The 23,477-nt window shown below is 46.1% G+C and overlaps 1 protein-coding gene across 4 annotated transcripts in view; it reads right to left on the bottom strand.

Moving 5' to 3' along the window:
- Rnf157 (ring finger protein 157) overlaps nt 1-5,912 on the bottom strand; it is a 68,996-nt gene extending 63,084 nt beyond the window's left edge. For all 4 annotated transcript variants that reach the window (XM_046449541.2, XM_046449539.2, XM_058581006.1 and 1 more), the window contains exon 1: nt 5,762-5,912. In XM_046449541.2, the coding sequence (XP_046305497.1) occupies nt 5,762-5,849 (88 nt within the window). In that variant the 5' untranslated portion in view covers nt 5,850-5,912. The remainder of the gene's footprint in view (nt 1-5,761) is intronic.
- Between the last annotated feature and the right edge of the window lie 17,565 nt (nt 5,913-23,477).

The following is a 23,477-nucleotide window of genomic DNA, read 5'->3' on the forward strand; positions in this document are numbered from 1 at the left end:
TAAATAAATAAGTTGCTGGGTGTGGTGACAGGTTTATAATCCCAGCTACTCAGGACACTGAGGCGGGAGGATCACAAGTTTAAGGCCAGCCTTAGCAACTTGGTGAGTATCTGTCTTGACGTAAAAAGGGCTAGGGATATAGCTTAGAGAGAAGAAAGTTGGGAGATCTCATGAAAATCCAAGGGAAATCAATAGAGGAAAGCAACAAAGGGTGGGAGGCAAGAGGGAGGTGGAGTACTGGGGATGGATACTGGCCAAACTATTTGTTCTATTGTGCATGGTGTGCTGGTGTGAGTGTATGTACACGTAACAACAAATCCCATGGTATGCACAACTGGGCTGGGGTGTGTAGACATGGGTTCAGTCTCCACTCTCACAAAAAAAAAAATAGAATTTAAAAATAAATAAATTGATACACCCCAGAGCTAAGAGAAACTTTTACAATTATTTGGAAGTCAAAGATTTATATATGCTTTTAAAAACTGCTCTTGCCATGGAAGAGACCCATTTGACAAGCATATGTGTACTCCAATAACAAAAATCTCAAGAATGATGATGTAGATGTGATTAATATCCTCTGATTTTAAACAAAAGAGATTACCTTTTATAAGGGGAGAGGCACGATAAGGGAGATAAGGGAGAGTTCATTCAATAAGTTAAAGGCCTACAAAGCAAAATTCAAGGTTGACCAAGTTAGCTGGGCAGGATTCTAATTACCATTCTAAATTTTGGATCTACTTTTTAAAACTTCACAAAATAAACTAGTAGTATTTTATAATTTGTTTAAATATGTATAAAGAAACTAGCCAAATTTTATGAGGTACTGATTCACATGATTTAGTTGTCTTTTTTTTTTTTTCTATATTTTAGTTGCAGATAGACACAATACCTTTATTTAATTTCTTTTTTTATTTTATTTAGTTGTAGTTGGACACTTTTATTTCACTTGTTTATTTTTTTGGGGGGAGGGAGGGAGGGAGAGAGAGAGAGAGAGAGAGAGAGAGAGAGAGAGAGAAAGAATTTTAATATTTATTTTTTAGTTTTCGGCAGACACAACATCTTTGTTTTGTATATGGTGGTGAGGATCGAACCCGGGCCGCACGCATGCCAGGCGATCGCGCTACCGCTTGAGCCACATCCCCGATTTAGTTGTCTTTATAGCATGCTTATTTCTTCCTGGATACAGAAAGCAGGCCCAATGACTTCTATTAATGAAGATACTCCTGTCAGAAAGTAGGCACATATGCATAAAAATTACTATCTCTAAACAAATGATCATAAGCTTTTGAAGAAGCAAAGATCTTAGATAAGGATTAAAAGCATCTAAGGCCTCTAACTCAAAAAGTTCAAAGTCACAACCAATCGCAGCAAAAGCACCCACTTGTAATCCCAGGGACTAGGAGGCTAAGGCATGAGGGTCACAGGTTCAAAGCCAGCCTCTGCAATTTAGCAAGACCCTAAGCAATTTAATGAGACCTTGTCTCAAAAAAATAAAATAAAAGGGGCTGGGATGTGTGGTTAAGGACCTCTGGATTCAATTCCCCAGTACCAAAAAGAAAAATTGCTCTCTATGCTAACAGAAAACAAATACTGTACAGAAAACTAATCCCTATCATGCCTCTGTTACTTAAAAGGTTAATAAAATTTGTAAATTTATTAACAAAACTAACAATCACCTAAGAACATATGCATAACATTATTCACTGCTGTACTCTTTGCAACTGTAAAATTCTGAAAAAGGCCAAATGTTCATCAATAAGACTGTGTAAAAAAAACTATGAGTCCAGGCGAGGTAGCACATGCCTATAATCCCAGAGGCTTAGGAGGTTGATGAGTTCAGGAGGATCATGAGTTCAAAGCCAGTCTTGGCAACGGTGAGGTGCTAAGCAACTCAGTGAGACCCTGTTTCTAAATAAAATGGCTCAATGGTTGAGTGCCCCATCATAATGATGATGATACACTCCCAGAAAAATATTATGCAGTTGTTAAAAAGAACAAGGAGGGGCTGGGGTTGGGACTCGGTGACAGAGCACCCACCTAGCATGTGTGAGACACTGGGTTTGATCCTCAGCACCATATAAAAACAAACAAATAAATGAATAAAGGTATAAAAAATCTATTTAAATAAAAGAACAAGAACATATCTCTCAAATATGGAGAAAATGTAAAAAGATCTCCAATATTTCTGAAAGTGAAAGAACAAAGAACAGTCTAAACAGCATGTATGTTTGTATTTACAAAAGAAACTCTAGAAGAATTAGAAAAAAGCCAGCAGTGGTGGCATAGGAATGGGGATGTAGGAGAGGAAGGGGAACTAGGTAGATGGACAATAGTAGTGAAAATAAGACTTTCACTGTATGCCCCAAACCAGTCAGGTGGAGATGTGCCACAGTGGAGAGCACTTGCATAGCATGCACAAGGCCCCGAGTTCAATATCCAATGCCCCCCCCCCAAAAAATAGTGAACTCAAGTCAACTTGAAATCAGCCATTCTCAGTAATTTTTAAATATTTCAAGTTCAATGTGTAAAATTAATATCCATTAAAAATCTTAGCTGGGGGCTGGGTTGTGGCTCAAAGGCAAAGCACTCACCTAGCATGAGTGAGGCACTGGGTTCAATCCTCAGCACCACAAAAAAATAAAGTTACTGTGTCTACCTACAATTAAAAAGTAAATATATACATATATATATATATATATATATATATATATTTTTTTTTTTTTTTTTTTTTTTTTAATTTAGCCTGGTGCGGTGTCACACACCTATAATCCCAGCAGTTCGGGAGGCTACGGCAGGAGGACTGAGTTCAAAGCCAGCCTCAGCAACAGCAAGGCCCTGAGCAATTCAGAGAGACCCTGTCTCTAAATAAAATACAAAATAGGGCTGGAGATGTGGCTCAGTGTCCAAGTACCCCTGAGTTCAATCCCCAGTACCCCCCCCAAAAAAAAAAACTAAGGAAGGGAAGGAGGGAAGAAGGGAGGGAAGAAGGGGTAGCAATTTCTCCTAGGATGACTAACATAACAGATGATAATGTGTCTTTCTGTACTGGAGAGCCAGAGGGTGGTCTCCACTTGGTCTCTAGGCATGTTCCATCATCTAGAGAAAACTAAGACCTGCTCTTTGCTTTGTTCCACTATCAATAAGCAGGTTAAGGACACTTCTTAAAATCAACCCAGTCTAGCCACGCACAGTGGCACATGCCTATAATCCCAGTAGCTCGGGAGGCTGAGGCAAGAGGATCAAAAGTTCAAAGCCAGCCTCAGCAAAAGCAAGGTGCTAAGTAACTCAGTGAGACCCTGTCTCTAAATAAAAATACAAATAGGGTTGGGGTTGGGGTTTAGTGGTCAAATACCCCTGAGTTCAAACCCTGGTACCCCAACGCAAAAAGAAAAAAAAAACAATCAACCCAGTCTGATTCCTCAACAAGGACAATCCTCTTCAGTTTTACCTTGGTTCTTACAGAGAATAGCCTCCACTCCACAATCATCATGGACAAGATTGTCTATGTAAAATGAAGAGAATGATGCTACAAAGAAGGGCACTATCCAGGTGTAGTGGCACACACGCCTGTAATCTCAGCAACTCAGGATGCAGAGGCAGGAGAATCACAAATTCAAGGTCAATCTGGGCAATTTAGTGAAATCCTGCCTTGAAATAAAAATAAATACATAAATAAAAAGGTTTGACGATGGAGCTCAGATGGTACACCGCCCCTGGGTTCCATTTCAGTATTATTAAAAAAAAAGCAGAGGCCAAAAACCTTGCTGCATGAGGGATGGGGATATGGTTCAGCAGTAGGACGCTTGCCTAGCATGTGCAAGTCATGGGTTCGATCCCCAAAACAAACAAACAAACAAACAAAAAATCTAAGTTGCTACATGACCCTAGCCCCACCAATTCATTTCTCTGGGTCTCCATTCTTACCAAAAAAATGAGTGGATCTGGATCTGGACCCAATTCACTCAACAGATGCTGTCAGGTCCAAAACACTATAAATTCATAAAGAGCCAGATCAATTTAAGGATCAGATGGGTGGAGATGCCTCTGGCCTAGAGCACAGATATGCAAACTCCCCCAAGTTTTCATGTTCATAAAGGTGTATTGACTGGAACATGGATGTTCTGATTTTTATTTTCTGTTATACTGTTTCTCTCATACATAACTTCTGATTAAAAATGAGTTACAGGGGCTGGGAATATAGCTCAGTTGGTGGAGTGCTTGCCTCACTTGCACAAGGCCTTGGGTGCAATCCTCAGCATCACCGCCCCCCCCCCAAAAAAAAAACAATATGAGTTATAATTAGGTAAAACTTTTAAAGACTGGCAGAGTGGATAAGTATTAAAGAAGTTTTGGTTTGGTCCATTATCCTTTTACTATCATTATCTGAGGTTCACAGTTGTCGTTGATACCCTCTGAGAACTGCCTTTGTGAAATATCAAGTCTAAAGGAGGGTAAGGCAGCAAACTATTGAAAACTCCAAGCTCAGCAAAACTTGCTCGATATCCTGATCAATAAAAGCCAAGTGATGTAAGAAAAAAATGCAAAAATCCTACTGCATATTTTTATCCACTAAAAAAACAAGATGTGTGCCTTCTTTAGCACTGGTTTCACAAAATCATAATTAGCCAGAGTTTTGTTAAGATACTAACGATCCATAGCACTGTCCTGGACCTGTCTAACACAGCTCTTAAAACATACCCATCTCTGCAAGGATTCATTCTTTGGCACAAAAGCAGTGAGAAAAAGAGCTCTGGCAGACACTCTGCAGGGAGACAGGTTCATTGTCTGGCCGCTGCCGCTTTCACCTGGCAGGAACTGGACTTACTGCTGGGAAACCAGCTCGTCTCATTAACATGTCTTTATTCTACCAAAAGGAAACTGTCGGCTCAGCTCCAGTTCTGACACCTCAATCCCAGATCACCAGAATTCCCATCAGGTCCTAGGCTAGAGACTAGGTGGGAGCCATGGGTCCCCGCAAGTCTGGAGAGTAACACCAAAGGTAAAGAGCAGATAGCCGAGCTGGATCAGGAGCCAGCAGATCCGACGGGCCGACTGTCACTCAGCGGGACACCTAGTGATGCTCTCTCCTCCGTGGGTAAAATCCTCCTGCACCTCCAGCGCTGAAGCCGTAACCCAGCGGCTGGAGGCAGATCCCTCTTTGCGCGAAGGTATACGCTTCTGAAAACAAACACAGTAACTCCATCCATTTCAAACGCCTCTGCGCAGTCCCAGAGCGGCAGAGGGACCGTCCGAGCGCCTCTGACACTCAGACTCCAAACATTCCTGTTGAGACACTTGTGCCTTTTCTTTCTGACAGCGTCTGGGGCTGCACCAGCACTGCGCACGCCGGTTCGGCCTCCTCCTCCAGCAGGCAGAGGAAGCTTCTCCGGGAAAAGCAGCTCGAAGCTTCCCGGAGGCACGGAAGCGGCAGCCCAGGGGCAGCACCGGGTACAAGTGCCAAGCACCGATGCGGAGCCCGCAGCCCTGCGCGCGGACCGCCTGCGTCGCAGCATCCCTGCAGGCGCGCGTCCCTGTCGCAGGGCAGATTACCATGGAGGCTGCTCACGTCCTCTGTGGAGGGTGACCTCGGCGACCCCGCAGGCGCCAGCGCAGCCCCTCGCCGGGGTGGGAAGCGACCTCGGCCTCCTCGACGCCCTCCCGCGCGGAAGACGGTTTGGGAGCCGCCTCGGCCACCGGGTCACGGCCTCGCGCGGCACCCCCGACGCGCTGCCCGCCCCGCTCCCGCTCCCCCGGCCCTCACCGGACTTGGGCGGATAGCGGTACACGGAATTGGACGGGATGTCCACCTCCTCCACGCCCGCGTGCTGCCGGCTCGTCAGGGCCCCCATGGCCGCTGCGGCGCCCCGCCGGCCCTGGCGCCCCTCCGCCCAACGCGCCTCACCGCGGCCGCCCGCCCCGCGCCCGCTGCGGGGGTCGGCTGCCCGCCTCGTCCAGCTGGGCTGCGGCGCTGCGGCTCTGGCGGCGGGGGACCCCGGGCGCGCCGCGCACCATCCTCCGCCCGGCACCGCAGCGGCACCTCTGCCGAAGGGGTTCGGGGCTGGGCCGGGGGCGCCGCCACAGCCGCCGCAGGCCGCGTGACGTCAGCGGTGGCTCGCGCGGGGACCGCGGCGGCCCAGCCAATGGCGCGGCGGGGCGGGAGCGTCCGCGCCGGGCCAGCCAATGGGCGGCGAGCTGCGGCGGGGCAGGCGGCGCGTGCCTCGCGCGGGGCCGCGACCGGACCAGCGCGCGGGGCCGCGGCCCGGGGCTCGCGACCGGGGCGGGGCGGGGAAGCGTCCCGTCCGCCTGTCAGTCCTGGTCAGGTTACCGCACGGGGAGTTGCCTCTTCCCGCCTTTGTCCCAGCATCCGAAAGCGTGCCGGCCCTGGGCTGCCTGCCCGGTCCCACCCTCGGCATATGCCGACGTCTGCTGTCAGAAACCCCGCACAGGGGCGCACGGTTCGGGTGGGTTCCCCAGGCATGGACATCTCTCCTGCCCCTGCACTTGAACCCCGCGTGCTCTGCCAAGCGCATGTCCCCAGGCTCCGTAAGACTAGTCGATGCCGGTGACCCGCTAGGAAGACGTGGTCAACCCTCTCCCAATCAGAACTTTGTACATGCCGTTTGCTTATGGTTCCCTTGGACTCAGGTTGCCCAAAGTTAGGACCAATTCAGGATGAGATAAAGACATCCACCTGCTGCCAGTAGCTTGGAAACTGGACCCTGGAAACTTTGGAAAGGCCTTGCATGTGGCCTTTGCTGCTGAAGAAAGTCATCACATGGGAAAGGGATCATGCAGAACAGACTCCGTGTCTCCCTTGATAAACACAGAGGAAAAAAACAGTGGGATCTTGGGCAGGCAGAAGACGTCATTCCAAAGCATAATTACAGCCATTTGTGTTTTCAAGCTTTTATTTATTTGTGAGTCTGGTGGGTTGACTCCCCACCCACCCACCCCACTCCCAGAGGTGGACTGATCAGCAAAAATTTCAACTGCTAGAACATGACCAGCTACTTCAACAATATTGAGTGTACAGTTTGCAGTAACTAGTTTCTTTGATTAGGTGTATAAAGCTATTTTTAGAGTCTAGCTCTTCCCTGATTATATTTTACATTTTCCATCACCCTCTTTTCAGTGCCAGGCAACCCGCTTGCTGCTAAAGTTACATACTCAAAATTGCACTAGCTTTCTCCAGGGTCTTCAGGATGGCAAGAACCCATTCCTGTTATTTACATTGACTGATGCTGAAGAGGGCATAAGCTACATGGTAAAGTCCCTGTCCTCAACAACCTCCTAGGCCCCAGGGATGCATGGCAAAATTCCAGCCTCCCCTGTGACATCTGGCCTAACCTCTAGAAGGCTTCTGAACATAGCTTTGGGAGGGAACCTGGATCCTCCTCCATACTCCTTTCTCCATACACAGGTCCCACCTTGTAATTGCTTAGTAAAGGTAAAATACAACTCATGAAGAATCTAGACCCACCTCAAAATAGGCCTTCACCATGTCACAGAGTAAAATGTTGCTTTATAATTTCGGGCTCTGTTCAGAAGCCTACTTTCTTCCTGACCTCAGCATTTTGTAAAGAGGTCATCCCTCCTCTTTGTGGGTTTATTTGTGTCTAAGAGTTTCCTTTTCTTAGCCAGGGCCAGGCAGGCAGCTAATTCCTGTTGCTTACAAGGTATCTATCTACTCTACTCCCACCTCAGCCTGCTCAAGCCTGGGACTCCGGTTCATTCCTGTCTTTGATAACAATCCCAAGCCTAGAATTGGCTCCTCCTCTCATGAGGGAGTCATAAATCCAGTGTTTGGAATAGTAACAGAACACAGGCATGGAACTATAAAATTAGCGGATGTTTATTGAATATTCTTTATATGCAGGCCTTGTTTTTTGTTGTTGTTTTTAGGTGCAAAATAGGTTTATTTAGCTCATAGTTTTGGAGGCTCAAAGTCCAAATAGCAGGTGGGCACAGTGGTGCATGCCTGTAATCCCAGTGACTCAGGAAGCTGATCACAAGTTCAAAGCCAACTTCAGCCACTTAGTAAGGCCCTAAGCAACTCAGTGAAATCCTGTCTCTAAATTAAATACAAAAAAAAAAAAAAAAAGGTGGAGATGTGGCTCAGTGGTTAAAAGCCCCTGGGTTCAATCCTGGTACCAAAATAATAATAATAACAATAATAAAATAAAAAAGAAACACCCTTATTTTACAGTTGAAGAAACCAAGGCAGAGAAAGAGCACTGACTTTTAATTGGACAAATCACGAACCTAACTTTAGGTCAAACCCTTAGAATCTTTGTCTGTTTTCTTGACTGAAACTAGTTTAGCCACCAGTGGCTATTGCAGTGATGTAATAAGTGAACCAAGATTCATTTTAAAAAGAAATGATGGACAGAGACAGAAGTGAAAGAGGGGGTACTTTAGAAAACTTCTAGATCAAAGAGAGTTTCCATGAATTGAGTTAGAACCTACCAGTCTAGAGGGTAATCATATCATGTTACAGTTTGGAAAGAGAACCTCAGTCAGTGCCCAGGACAAAGGTGAGATAAGAGCCACGCCTTCCAAGCAGCCAAGTCTAGAGGGGCCGAGCCCTGCATTCTTCTCTGGTCCTTCCTGACTCTGCTCAGCAATCTTACCGGAGATCTGGGCCAGGGAGGTGCCTGAGGGAGAAGTCGGCACAGAGAGGAGGAAAAAATCCAGAAGACTGCTATCAAGAGAGCCATAAAAAAGCTTTTAAGTGGAAAAAATGGTCTGGGGAGGGTTGAACACTGTGCATAGGGAAATCACATGTGATTAGCACATCTCCTCAGTATAACGATCCTCCATGCTCTGGATGCAGCTGTTGGGAGAATCCCTGCAGAAAACCTAGCATTCGAGGGTCTTGGGGTTTCCTTTAAATAACTGTGGAAGGCAGGGGTAAAAGACTTGACCAGGTTGAGCCTTCTTAATCTTGGGTCTAGGGGAAAAACCAGAAGGCTGGAGGAAGCACAGGGACAAGCAATTTCTAGGTCAGCGAGTTCCTTTGAGCTTTCAATTTTGTTCATTTTGGCTGTCCTGGTTTCAGCCCAGATGTGCATTTTCCAGCCTTGGAACATATGCACTCATTTCAACAGATTCCTTGAACAGGAAGGGCTGAGAGCCTGCAGGTAAGGACGACAGGCGCTGCCCTGGAGCCCAGCATTCCCCAGGCAGCCACACAAATAGGCCAGCTGCTGCCTCGGGCAGCTCCAGGGAGCTCAGACTGGCCCCTCCTGCAGGGACAGAAAGGTTAGAGCCCTGGCTGTCCTAAATAAGTAAGGAGCTATCCAAAAGGTGGGGCCCAGTCAGTAACTCACAGGCCCTGAACCCTCCCTAGGTCCTTTGCCAGTGGCTATAGTGGATTAAAGCCAAAGCCACCAACAGAGAATTTCACATGGTGCTCCAGCTTTGTGGGCTAGACTAGTGAAGTAGAGGAGTCACATTCTAAACACCTCAGGACCCTACACAGCTTCTCTGGCAACCTAAAGGCTCTCTGTTGGGGGAGATAACCTTGTCCATTAGGAAGTCAACAATTGCTAGGCATGGCAGCACACACCGTAATCCCAGCAACTCAGGAGGCTGAGGCAGGAGAAACACAAGTTCAAGGCCAGCCTGGGTAATTTAATAAGACCCTGTCCCCCGCCCCCCCCCCCAAAAAAAAAGAAAAGAAAAAAGAAAAAGGGCTGGGGATGTAGCTCAGTGGTAGAGCACTTGCCTAGCATGCCCAAGGCCTTGGGTTCAGTCCCCAGCACTGGGGGAAAAAAAGGAAATTGGCATTAGGGTTTTCATATTTTGCTTCTGGTCCAAGTAAATTCCTCTTGTTTTCATCCTCAGCTGTGGGCCTCTAACAACATAGGACTGTTCAAATGGCTGTAAGTCTCATTGGGTTTGTCGCTTCTTAATTTACTTTTCAAGTTAAGAGAAAAGTTAAATGCAATTTGCTTACGCTATCCAAGGTGGGAGGTGCGTGAAGTGCCTGGGTAGACTTCACTCTGTGTCGTGTTCATCGGAGAAGCCTCAATTGCGTCCTCCTGCTTCTGTCCTGCTATTCAGCATCTGGCATTTGGAAAAATGAGACATTGTCCTTGTTCAATAACTCATTTAAAGAAATTAGGCAGTCCATTCTGTTTTCCTTTAATGTAGTCACAGATGGTTTCTATCAAATTCCAGACCCTGTAAGCCTATTTCTGGACTGCATGTCCCCCTCTGTCTTCATTTTCCTCATTGTTGACCCTGCCCTTCTTTCCATTGAGTTCGCCCCACCTGGGGCTGAACTTTTTTTTTTTTTTTCCCTCCAGTACTGGGTATTGAATCCAAGGGCACTCTGCAACTGAGCTACATTTCTGGGCCTTTTTTTGTTTTTGTTTTGGTACCAGGGATTGAACTCAGGGGCACTCCACCACTGAGCCACATCCCCAGCCCTATTTTATATTTTATTTAGAGACAGGGTCTCACTAAGTTGCTTAGCACCTCACTGTTGCTGAGGCTGCCTTTGAACTCATGATCCTCCTGCTTTAGCCTCCCAAGCCTCTGGGATTACAGGTGTGGGCTACCCTGCCCGGCTCCTTTTTATGTTCTGAGACAGGGTCTTTCTAAGTTGTTGAGGCTGGCCTGGAGCTTGCCATCCTCCTTCCCCAGCCTCCAAGTTGCTGGGATTACAGGTGTGTGCCACCATGCCCAGCAAGGGGCTGCACATTCTGCGTGGTAATCAGTGTGAAAAGAATGTGCCACAAATGTATCAGTCCAATATCCTCCCAGCTGCTCTGTCACTCTTCTCAGGGCAACAGATCAGGCAGACACAAAGCCCACCATCTATCTCTTAATGCCATGGGAAACTAGAATGTGACAGAGGCAGCATGTAACAACCCAAACCTTTCTTTAACAAAATACTCAATCATGGTTACTTAGAAGATCAAAGGAAGAAAGTGAGAACAAATTCTCTTCCTTCTCCCAGGGTTCCTCGGTTTCCCCCACCTACTCCATCTCTCTTTTTTTCCAGTGCTGGTGCTCTAACCCAGGGCCCTGTCCATTTAGGCAAGCACTCCACCACTAGTCTGCACCCCCACCCCTTCTAGGGTTTCTTGAAAATGCCTGTCCTAACCCAACATGGTGGCACAGACCTATATTCTCAGTTACTTGAGAAATTGAGGCAGAAGGACCTAAAGTTTGAGACCATCATGGGCAATTTAAGGAGACCCTGTCTCAAAAACAAAAAAACTGAGGAATGCAGCTCAGTGGTAGGGTGCATGCCTAACATGTGCAAGGCCCTGGATTCCATTCCCAGTACTGCAAAAGAAAAGAAAAGAAAATGCATGTCCTAGCTGAACCATCATTTTTGGAAGCAACCTTAAAGATGTAGCCCCCTCACCTCACCGATGAGGCAGCTGCAGGCTGGATAGGCAGAGGGATTGGCCCAAGACCATACAGTGATAGCTTAGAACCCAGGGATCCTGGCTCCCTGAGCTTGGCTGTGGGAAGCTGGTGCTGTTGGCTTAGGGTTTTCCCTCCCTTTCTTTCCTTTCCTTTTCCTTCCCTCCTTCCTTTCTCTTTCTTTGCTTTTCAAGTTGAGCTGCCTCCAAGAGCTGGCGTAAGGGGACAAGCCAACTCACAAAATAAGCTCAGAGTCCCAACACAAGTACACATACATGTTCTGCTGTTGTAATAACAGTGTCAACAAGCAATAAGTTATACTTGCATGATAATTACACGTAACTGTTTTCAGTTTGGCTTAAGAAAACCCTGGAGCTGCCTTCAGCAGGACACTCCTCTGTCCACCCTCTCTCTGAAAATGGAGCTGAAGTCAGGGTTGCAGAGCATGAACCCATTAACCCTTCAACCACCAACCATCAACCACAGCCTGTCGCCTAGCTCCTCCCAGGCACAGGAACCAAAGGGCAGATGAGAAATGAGAGCCACCACTGAGATTTAAGAGATCAGACTCTTAGCAAGGGGGTGATGAACATTACATTCACAACTATTAGTGTGTCCCAGCTAAAGTCCAGACTGGCAATTCATTTACAATGACACATTTATTCCTGAGCTAATTGCTTGTTTATTTAAGCCATAACTACTGTCCTATTAGGGCACTTCAAAGACCGTGTTGAGCCTGACAAAGCAGTAAACAGAGATACCATTCACTGTTGTGGTTCTCCCAGTAAACTGTTGAAGGCCTTACATCTTTCCTATGCACCATGAGGTTTATATTTATTATATTACTTAGTTGTATACTCTTATCTTATTCTGAGATGAAATCTACATATGAAAAGAGGTTTGGCAGTTTCATTACTGTCCTCTCTGGTCTTCTTACCCCATGATCTTCCCTCCTTTCATCTATTTAAAAAATTGCTCTCAGGCTAACTTTATTGTTATGCAACTGTCATCCTCTGTCTCTCTTGCCCACAAATCTTTAGTGGCTCCCTGTTACCTTACAGGACACAGACAGTTCATCCCTGAGTCCTTTCCACCCTCTGCTTTCCATAATCCTCCACTCAAATGCAGCTTATCATTCTTACTCATGTTTTTGCTCATTTAAAAAACCTTCCATGAGCTGGGCAAGGTGGCACATACCTATAATCCTAACTACTTGGGAGGCTGAGGCAAAAGGATCACAAGTTCAAGACCAGGATGGGCAACTAAGTAAGACTGTCTAAAAATAAAAATAAAAAGGACTCAGGGTATAGCTCTATGGTAGAGCACTCGCCTAGCGTGCATGGAGCCCTGGGTTCATCCCTAGTACCTCAAAACAAGCCACAACACAATCTGTGTTCTTGCATGTGTGTCCTTCCCATGCCTGTCTGTCAAGGTGAACCCTACAGCTGAAATTCTACCTCCTCCATGAAGCCATCTCTGAGAACTGCAGCCTGAGGAGGGCTTTTCTTTTTTCTTTCTCAGAAGTCTTGTTGTATGAATTATTTTCTATATAATTTGTTTAATACTTAGATGCCAGCCATCCCAGCCTGGAAAGGCAAAAGATATATATATATATATATATATATATATATATATATATATATGTATATATATGTATATATATGTATATATATGTATATGGCTCTGGAGTCAAACAGACAAGGATCAAAATCTAGCTCTTCCATTATTGGCTCTACATCTTGGGGAATTCTTCAACCTCTCTGAGCCATAGTTTTCTTATCTACAAATGAGCATGAGAATAGCAAAGAGCTGTTTGAATGTTAGTTAAGTTAGACAAAATATGGGAAGCCCTGGCACAATTCTTGGCACATAGCAGGAGCTCAATAAAAGCTAACTTTTTTTTTTTTTTTTGTTAACAGGGATAGAACCCAGGGGTGCTTAACCACTAAGCCATATCCCCAGCCCTTTTTATTTTTTGAGACAGGATCTCACTCAGTTGAAAAGGTAACTTTTTTAAAAAAAAATTTTTTTAATTGTAGGTGGACACAATACCTTTATTTTGTTTATTTATATGTGGTGCTGAGGATTGAACCCAGGACCTCACATGGGCTAGGCGAGTGCTCTACCGCTAAGGTACAACCCCAACCCAACTTTTTGTTTGTTTTTGTTTTTTTGGTGCTGGGTCTCAAACCCAGGCCCTTGTCCAGGCAAGGCAAGCACTCTACCAACTGAGCTATATCCCCAGCCACCCCCCCACAACTTTTTTTAATTAAAAAAAAAATTACCAAGTGCCTGGATTCCAAAAGTAAATTTTAAAGTCAGACTTTTAGAATTCCAGACCCAAGAGGTGTGTTAAAGGTCCTGCCTTTGTTGCACAGATGACAAACTGAGGCCCATGCCCCAGCAGCCAGAGGCAGAGCCCAGGGCTCTGATTTCCTGAGTCATCACCTTTCCACGCCTGCTGGGACTCAAAAGGCCAGGAACACATCTTCCCTGTCACAGGTATGACGACTGCTGAAGGGTCAGAAAGAAAGACAGCCTCCTCCTCTTTCTTCCAGAAGTGCAGCAGCCTATACTTGCCTAGAAGCAGATGGGACCCTCAATGGCTCTATCCCGCTGTGGTCTGGATCAGCCATTATTGACAGGGGGTGTGTGTCAGGGGTCAGAGGTTGTAGCCATTAGGAACTTCTCACTTATGTGTCTGTCATTTGCTAACTAGAGAGAAAGTTCACTGATGTTGGGGCCTGCTCTCCAGAGCTGATTGTTCAGGAATTTTGCCAGCCAGTTGATAAACCGTTGGTAGCTCCATACTGACCATAATGAGAGTATTTACAAGGCTGAACCATCAAATATGAATCAGGCCATCCCCTTATTCCATGGAGCCAGTTTACCAGCGTCCCCCGGCCTTGTCTCTCTTAACCCCCAAGAAAGAGTAGGCACATTGTTTTCCATATGGTAAGTGCTCACTAAAATAACAACCATTTAAATATGTATTAAGAATAATCAGGGGCTGGGGTTGTGGCTCCCAGGTAGAGAGCTCTCTTCGCATGTGTGAGGCACTGGGTTCGATCCTCAGCACCACATAAAAAATAAATAAAGACATCGTGTCGGTCTACAACTAAAAACTATTCAAAAAAAAAAAAAGAAAAAAAGAATAATCAAAACAGGCTGGGGGGCTGGGGATGTGGCTGAAGCGGTAGCGCGCTCGCCTGGCATGCGTGCAGCCCGGTTCGATCCTTAGCACCACATACAAACAAAGATGCTGTGTCTGCCGAAAACTAAAAAATAAATATTAAAAAATTTTCTCTCTCTCTCTCTCTCTCTCTCTCTCTTTAAAAAAAAACAAAAAACAGGGCTGGGTGGTTTGGGCCTATAGTCCAGCTCTTCAGGAGGCTGAGGCAATAGGATCCCGTGAACCCAGAAATTCAAGGCCAGCCATTGGCAACACAGCCAGATCCTGTCTCTAAAAATCTTGTGTGTGTGTGTGTGTGTGTGTGTGTGTCTGGTACTGGTGATCTAACCCAGGCCCTTGAGAATGCTAGGCAAGTGCTCTACCACTGAGCTGCACCCAAATCCAAGAACAATCACTTTTGCGGGGGCGGTTTGTTTTGAGGTATGGAAGTGTGGAGATCAAACCCAGGAGCTTGCACATACTAAGCAAGTGCTTTACAATTGAACTGCATCTCCTGTCCTTTTTATTTTTTTATTTTGAGATAGGATCTTTGATTATGGGCGTGCATCTCCATGCTGGGTTCCCAAGCACTTTTGATGCAACCTCTCATTTAATCTTACAAACAGCCCTAGGACATCACAACTATTATTGTTATCATTTCTCAGGTGAGGAAACTGACGCTCAACTAGGCACAGGGAGCAGAAACTTGTCTGGGGTTCACTGGAATCCAAAACACAGGCCTTATTCATAGACGGCCACTCTGAGCCTCTAAGGGAAAGCCTGCCCAGTCCCAGGCCTGCTGACTGCTGAGCCCACAGAGTGGTCTCTGGTGCCAGTGATCAAGTCCAATGCATGGGGACTTCTCTGTCACTGTGCCTCTCTCAAGTTTACAGTTTCTTCTTATCTCATTTCCTTCTACAGGATCTCCTTATCTGAATTAGAACCCTTTTCTCAGCAAGCCTTGGACCCTGTATCTCCTCGTAACTGTAGAAGTTCTTTTTGGTTTAAACCTCTCTCCAAGCCAGGTAGAGTGGTGCATACCTCTAATCCCAGCTCCTCAGGAGGCTGATGCAGGAAGATCATGAGTTCAAAGCCAGCCTTGGCAATTTAATGTGAGGCCCTAAGCAATTTAGTGAAATCTTGTCTCTAAATAAAATATTTAAAAGGGTTGGCGATGTGGCCCAGTAGTTAAGCATGCCTGGGTTCAGTCCTCACTACCCAAAAATAAATAAAATAAAAAAGGCTGGGGATGGAGTTCAGCAGAATGTCCTGTGTTCAATCCCTAGGAATGCAAAACAAAACAAAGCAAAACAAAAACAAAAACAAATCACTGTCCAAGAGCTTGATAGGATGAGCATGCCTTCAGGACAGAGGGATGCCCTGTCTCATCACTTGGCCCCTTCTGAAAACTGGGCTCCATATGCAGTCTCTTCAGTGGGTCAGCTGTGGTCTGGAAGCTCCCTGAGGTCAGGACACAAGGTTTTCTCTGGCTGCTCCCAGCTCCCTGGGCCTGTCAGGCAAGGGCTAGCATGGCATGGACATGGAAGATGACAAGGCACATTCTGGGGGTTTCCCAACTCTGTCGGGTACATCCAGTGCTCTCCTGCGCAGCAAAGGCTTCCTTCCTCTTTATGCAGAACACTGGTCCTGTGTTTATTGACAGCCCCTTGTGCTGGGTCCAGAGGATGATGGAGAGTTTGGGCTCTTGGGGTCAGGAAATAGCCCTCTGTCATTTTCCCTGGAGGTGCTCCTCTTTTTCTGAAGGCAAAGGGGACCTTTCACCTCCAAACCAGCAAAAAGTTAGAGGCTTTATTTTAAACAAATCCTTCTTTTCCAGGACTCTCTCTCTCTCTTCAACCTGTGCTGGCTTCTTGTGTTCCTAAAATTTCCTGAAACCTCAAACATTATCTCATCAGCAACCTCATACCTCTTTTAACATTTCTGTGCTTTCTGCCAAATCCTAGTCAATTTGGGGGCATTTTTATGAGTGCATTATAGTCATGCACAATAAGTTCATTTTGATATATTCATAAATGCATGTAACATAATTTACTCCATTTTAATCCCTAGTACTTCCCTTTGCTCTCCCTTCCTCCCTCCCCCTAGTCCCTTTCCTCTACTGGTCTTTCTTCTACTTATTTGTTGTACTTTTAATTAGTGCATTATAGTTACACATAAAAGTGGGATTCATTGTGATATAATCACACTTGTACCTAGCATAGTTTGTTCAATTGGGTCCTAGTCAATTTAAATTCCCTCTGTAAAGCTGAGGATGTAGCTTAGTAGTGGAGTGCTTGCTTAGCATACAGCACCACAAAAAAATTAAATTAAATTAAAGAGCTGGCACAGTGGCACACACCTGTAATCCCAGTGACTGGGAAGGCTGAGGGAGGAGGATTGAAAGTTCGAGGCCAGCCTCAGCAATTTAGTGAGATTGCGTCTCAAAATTAAAAATAAAAAGGGCTGGGGATATAGCTCAGGGTAGAATGTCCCTGGGTTCAATCCCCAGTGACACAAAATAAACAAATAAAACTAACCAAAATAAAAAATTAATTCCCCATGTGACTCTGAAATGTGGAGATAATCAAGAGTGAACAGGGTGATCCTCACTGTCCCACAGGTTGGCTGCCTGAGGGAGAGCATGGTGACTCCACCAAGGTGCTCCCACACCCCATCACCTCTTGTGGGTATGTGGAGAACTGCTTTGCTGCCCCCTTGCAGTTCAGCGAAGGCACAGGACCCTTCAGGACAATGAAGTGTGCTCAGAGGCCATTAATCCCAGGCTACAGCATCTCACTGCTGACACTTCGCAATCCAGCCCTGTTGCTGCCTGCTGGCCCGTTCCAAACGTCACAGGGGGCCAGATTGAAAATATTTCTGGCTTTGTGGTCTGTGGCACCCAGCCACTCAACTCTGCCCTGGCACAGAAGTGGTCTTAAGTAATATGTAAACAAATAGGCACAGCTGCCCTCTAATAAAACTTTATTACCAAAAAAAAAAAAAAATGGACCTGAGGGCTAATGTTTGCTGACCTGGAGCCACAAGACAGCAAGACAATGGAAGATTCCACGGTCTGGATCATGATGTCACTGCCCAGAGAGGAGTTTTTCTTGAGTCACCAAACTGCTGCAGACTTTGCATGGGTGAGAAGGGCTGTAGGGTTGCATTACCTCAGCTGGCATACCTAACCTGGTGAACCTGACAGGTCTCTGGGCCAACTGGACGTGTATGCCACTTTTTAGAGAAAACAGATTAGACCACCCTTCTCCCTTGCAGCACGTGCCCATCAGGCTCAGTGCTGCCCAACCCTAGTCTTGTCCTGAAGGTGCACAAAACGGGCCTCAGTATGAACTTGCTTTGATCTGTATTGTTCCAAGAGCTTCTCTCATCTTTTTTCTATTTATCTCAATCCTCCCCAGTTTCAGTTTTCCGCGTGCTGAGGTGCTTTTCGGACTGTGTCCTTGAGGCCCACGATGGTCAGTTTGGATAAGATGGTCAGTATGGGGTCAGAGGACAGAAGAGAAGCCAGCTCTTGCAGTGAGGTATCCACATTGGTCTGGGGACACCCTAGAGCTCATTCATCAGGGTTAAATGGAGGGAGAGAGACAGAGTCACTTACACCACCCCCACAATGCATTGTTCCCAAAATGCTATGCATACAATTAAGTAGGAAAGAGCTCGGGGTGATGGAGGCAGATTTGAGGAATAGAGTCTCTGGTGAAGAAAGGAAGGGGTGCATTGGAGAAGGGTCATTCAAGTAGCTTCAAAAACACTGGGCTTGGACTTCTTAAGTTCTGTGTTGGGGACCCCAGTGACTAGGATTTTAAAAACCACACAAGGGGAGGCAGGGTAAAGTGCTGGGGAGTGATATTGGCCAAATTATTTTGTTAAGTGTGTACTGTGTGCATATGTGAATATGTAACAACAAATCCCACCACTACATACAACTATAATGCAGCAATAAAAGTATGGGGAAAATTATGTATGTAGGTTTTACACATGCTTTCAGTGTATGTTATATTTCTCCAGTTTAAAATAGGTAGGTCAGGTAGGGAGGCTGGCTCAAACCTGAAGTCAGCAGCTTCCACAGTAACAGGCCTCCTGTGTTTTGGACACAAGGACGGAGCTAGGGTGGCCCAGCTCCAGGCCTATTGATTCCCATTCCCTCTAGAGAAGGTGGCCAGGAGTCCCGAGTCTGAGCTAACAATGGAGTCCCTGAGAAGGAAGATTTCCTCAGGAGACTGTCCATCGGCCCTCCCTTTGTTGCCCAGTCCTGTGTCTGGCCAAGTGTCCATTTGAAAGGATTGCCAGAACTCACCGACCACAAGACACACCTAAGGAGGTGGGGCCACCTAGCACTGGGCTGGCAGGTACAGGACAGAAAGTGCAGGCCAGAGTGCTGCTTCGGGTAAATGCCTTTAAATATACTGGGAGCGGTGTGGCCTTTGTCCCAGTGAGACAAGTGACATTTTGTGAAAAAATATAATCTGGTATCAACCAGCATGAACAACTCATCACTGAGGGATCCGTTGTGACATTCCTGATGTCTCCATCAGCAGTTCAGGATCTTGTCAATACCATCCAGGGAAAGCTAAAGGACACTGTGGGAGGCAGGGCTTCCAAGAAGGGATTAGACACCTGGATTCAAATCTCAGTTCCACTGGGAGGGAGCCGAGGGGCCTTGAACAGAATCCCTCCGCCTGTCTGGCCTGACTTGCCTGCTCCTCTTGTCTACTACCTGGGGCTCTGCAGGGTGGTCCCACCACACTGGATCACTGTGTTTAATGAAGAAATCCCAGTAAAGCATTCAGACAGAGCTAGGTTCCCATCTGTCCTCAGTACACAGAGCTGTTCTCCCTGGAAGCACTGGGATTTGCTGGGGTAGAAGAGCAGTGCTCCTGCACTAAACCTCCTTCCTCTAGGAGGCCAAAGACTAAGAGGGAAAAAACAATTTTAGAGTGGCAAAGTCTACTTAACCCCACCCCCGCCCCGCCCCATGGTATAAAGTGCATAAATTTGCAATAAAAAATAGCAGCAAAATATAGGTTACATTAAAGAAACAAAAGCTAGCAGTAGCATTTAGAAGTCCAGAAAAGCAAAATGAGACCATTGAAATCCCAGCACCTCCCGGGTCTGAGCCTTCGAGGGTCCAGGGTCCAGCCTAACCCAGAGGCCCCAGGGGCAGTTCACTCCAGGTGTCTTTCTGTGCTTCCCTTCCCACTCTCCCTCCTTTCTGCTCCCCTGGACACTCTGTCCTTTTGTCCTGGATGGATCCCAGGGCCTCTTGCTGTCTAGGCAAGCACTCGACTCCTGAGTCCTGTTCTGGCAGTTTGAAGTAATAGGAGGGAAACAAGAAATGAGAATTACAGGAAGGAAGGAAGAGAAGGAAGGGGAGAAGCGAGGGAAGGAGAGGAGGGAGGAAGGAAATGAGCTTTTTGAGCTCGGGTTTAGTCCCTGGCTGGAGTATATTCCGGGCCCTCTGAGCCTCGGGCTTATTAGAGTTCTGACCGACCTTCCTCCTGGCGCTCCCTGATCTGTGTTGGGCTTGTCTGAGTTTGGGGAGTAGGAAGTGGACAGGAGGGAAAAGGAACAGCACTGAAAGGCACTGCCGGGAGGCGGCTTGGGAATGCTCCTCCACGACAGCCTGTGCCCTTTGCTCCCCCTCAAGCCTCCCAGGTGGAAATCTCAGAGCCCTTGGGAGCTCCTGTCTGGAAGGGACCCCCTCATGAGCCCCTTCTGAGTTGATGACTGTGCCATAAAGGGAGGTAGTACTGTGTGTAACCACCCCCTCACTCCACCAACTGGGTGACTTGGGGAAACCGCTGCCTCACCTGCAAAATGGGATTCCTGGTGGTTGGGAGGATGGAAGCGAGTTAACAGACACTGCACACTCCGAGAGGCCAGAGGGCCAGGCTTGCATGAAGTGCTTGGCAAATGGAGCCGTGTGCTGCGGTCCAGCGATTGTGTATCTGCCAGGAGTGACACGGTGACTTGCATCCAACAACACCCTGCTTAACCAGGCACCAGGAAATACTGGTTAAGATTGTTTCTTTTCCCTGTTGCTGCATCATTGCTGGTCCCAAGGCCCCAACTATTGATGTCACCAAGAAGATTTTGTTCTTTCCAAGGCCACTGCCGTGTGTTTTATTTGTTATTAATGGGCATGTTTTTATTGCTCTGTTTTACCTGCCACACATTGTCCACTCAGATTAAAATAATAACACCTTCAGTTAATAATACCTTGCACTTGGGAAGTTGCTTTCATCCCAATAGCTCAAAGCCCTCTTGCAAACATGACCTCATTCATTCTCCATGGCTCCCAGACGCTCATCTTCAACTAGATTCTCAGAAGACTGAGTATTGATAAAGTACTTCCACCTTGCAGCACCACAGATCACAAGAGGAGCTCTCTAGCTCTCCCTCCCACTGCCTAGAGAGATCTTTGGCCTTCAGAAGATGAGCAGAACCCCAGTCCCTCTGACTTGGGACCCTTGGGACTCAGGTGTTCACAGCTATGGCCCAGGATTGGCAAACCATAGATAAACCTTTGTGCTGGGCACAGTGGTGCACACCTGTGCTTCCAGAGACTCAGGAGGCTGAGGAAGGAGGATCACAAGTCAGAGGCCAGCCTGGGCAATGTAGTAAGAACTTGTATCAAAGTAAAATAAAAAGGGCTTAGAATGTAGCTCAGAGGTACAGCACCCCAGGATCAGACCCCAGTACTACCAAAATAAAAATAAAATAAAAAGGACTGGGGATGTAGCTTAGTTGTAGAGTACTCAGGGCCTAGCATATGTAAGGCCCTGAATTCAATCCCCAGTACTGAAAAAATGCTTAAACTAAATTAATAATAAACCTTGGGGAACAACTGCCTTGGTGTCCGAGAAATAACAGGTTTGGCAATTTTGGATACTTGTCTTCCCTGAGAACTTGTTAATTAAGATCTGAGGCCATGGGGCACATTGTCCTGTGGCCAGCAAAACTCTACCCAGAGCAGACTCCACTATTCAAGGCATATGATACTTGCATGTATTAATGAAAACCTGGAGCCCCACAATGACACTACTTCCTTGTCCTGAGGCTGCTTGTGGCCTGAGCTCCCTGGCAATGGAAGCTGCTGGTTGTTCACTTCACTTTTGTTTTCACCTTGCAATGACAGGAAGAGAAGGGTGGGAAGCTGCAAAGTTGTCCCTCCTATCTGTAGGTTCCACATTGCTGGAATCAACCAACCTTGGATGAAAAATATTTGAGAAGGAAACTGTCTGTACTGAACACATACTGACACCCCACCCCCACTTGTCCTTACTGCCTGAACCAAACAGTACTCCTGTTTACATAGCATTTGCATTGCACTAGGCATTATAAGTAGTCCAGATGTGATTGAAGGATATATAAGGTCATGTACAATACTACACCATTTTATATAAGGGACTTGAGCATCCACAGATTTTGCTGTCTTTGCTATTGGGAACCAATCCCCCAATGGACACTGAGGGACAACTACACTGGACTGACCAACCACATTCGGGTCTCAGGCCCTGAGCACTTTGGAGTGTCCAAGGTCAATTACAGTACTCCCAGCCTTTGAAAACAAACAAACAAACAAGCCAAAAGACAAACTAAATGGGATAACTCATTAGAATGCCCAAGGCTGTGTTTCCTTGTCTTTCTGAGGTGCTAAGGTAGGGGGAAGCCCAGGGCCTCATACATGCTAAGCAAGTATCCTAAAATTCAGCTACATTCTCAGCTGTTTTTTCATCAGTATATAAACATTGGTTGTAATCTTTTCTTCATTGATCTATGTGTTTTAAAATATGATTGAGTTTTCTTAGATGGGGAATTTAATCCATTTTAGGTAGAGTCAGAACCATGACTTGCTTTCTTCTTCCTAGCCTCTTGTTCTTCACACCTTAACTAGTTAGAATATACTCTGTAATTGGCAGTTCAGATTTTTTTAAAAATGTACTCTTTCTGAAACAGAAACCCTAATAGTAAATCCTTAACAACCCAGTTGTCCCTCAGTAGCCCCAGGAAATTGGTTCCAGACTCCCTCTCCCCATACCAAAATGCTTAAATTCTCAAGCCTTCTATATAAAATGGTGTCCTATTTGCCTAAAACCTACACTCATTCTCCCCTGCACTTTCAATCATCTCTAGATTACTTACAATACTTAATACAATCTAAATGCTACATAAATAGTAGTTTTACTGTTTTGTTCAGGGAATAATAATAATAAAAAAAAAGGTGAGCTGGGGATGTGGCTCAAGCGGTGGCGCGCTCGTCTGGCATGCGTGCAGCCGGGTTCCATCCTCAGCACCACATACAAACAAAGATGTTGTGTCCGCCGAAAACTGAAAAATAAATATAAAAAATTCTCTCTCTCTCTCTCTCTCACCTCTCTCTTAAAAAAAATTAAAAAAAAAAAAAAAGGTCTGTGCATGCTCAGAAGAGAGCCAATTCTCTGTGTGTGTGTGTGTGTGTGTGTGTGTTGGGGCTGAAACCCAGGACTAAGCATGCTCTACTGTCAAGCTACCCCTCAGTCCATTATTTACATATATGAACACACAGGTTTGGAGGGTGGGTGGATGTTTTTACCTTCCTAACTTCTCCTCCTACTTCAATCTGTTTAGATTCTTTGTCCTTTCTCCACCTCCACAATCCCCAAACAGCCTTGAAGGTCAAATCCTAATCCAGAAGGTGGAAACTCAGCACCATAAAAACAAATTGGGGTTTAAAAACACTAGAGTTGTGGGCTGCGTTGGCATTCCTGTAGTCCCAGCTACTCTGGAGGCTGAGACATAAGGCTCCTTTTAGCCCAGGAGTTGGAGGCCAGCCTAGGCAACTAGTAGCTCTTCTCTAAAAATGAATAAAGGTTTAGAGTTGGAACCAGTACCTGTGTAGAAACACTCACTCACCTTAAAA

The sequence above is a fragment of the Marmota monax genome, unplaced genomic scaffold, assembly GCF_021218885.2.
Source record: "Marmota monax isolate L192 unplaced genomic scaffold, Marmota_monax_Labrador192_F-V1.1 WCK01_AAM20220418_F8-fsc00292, whole genome shotgun sequence".
NCBI classification, from domain to species: domain Eukaryota; kingdom Metazoa; phylum Chordata; class Mammalia; order Rodentia; family Sciuridae; genus Marmota; species Marmota monax.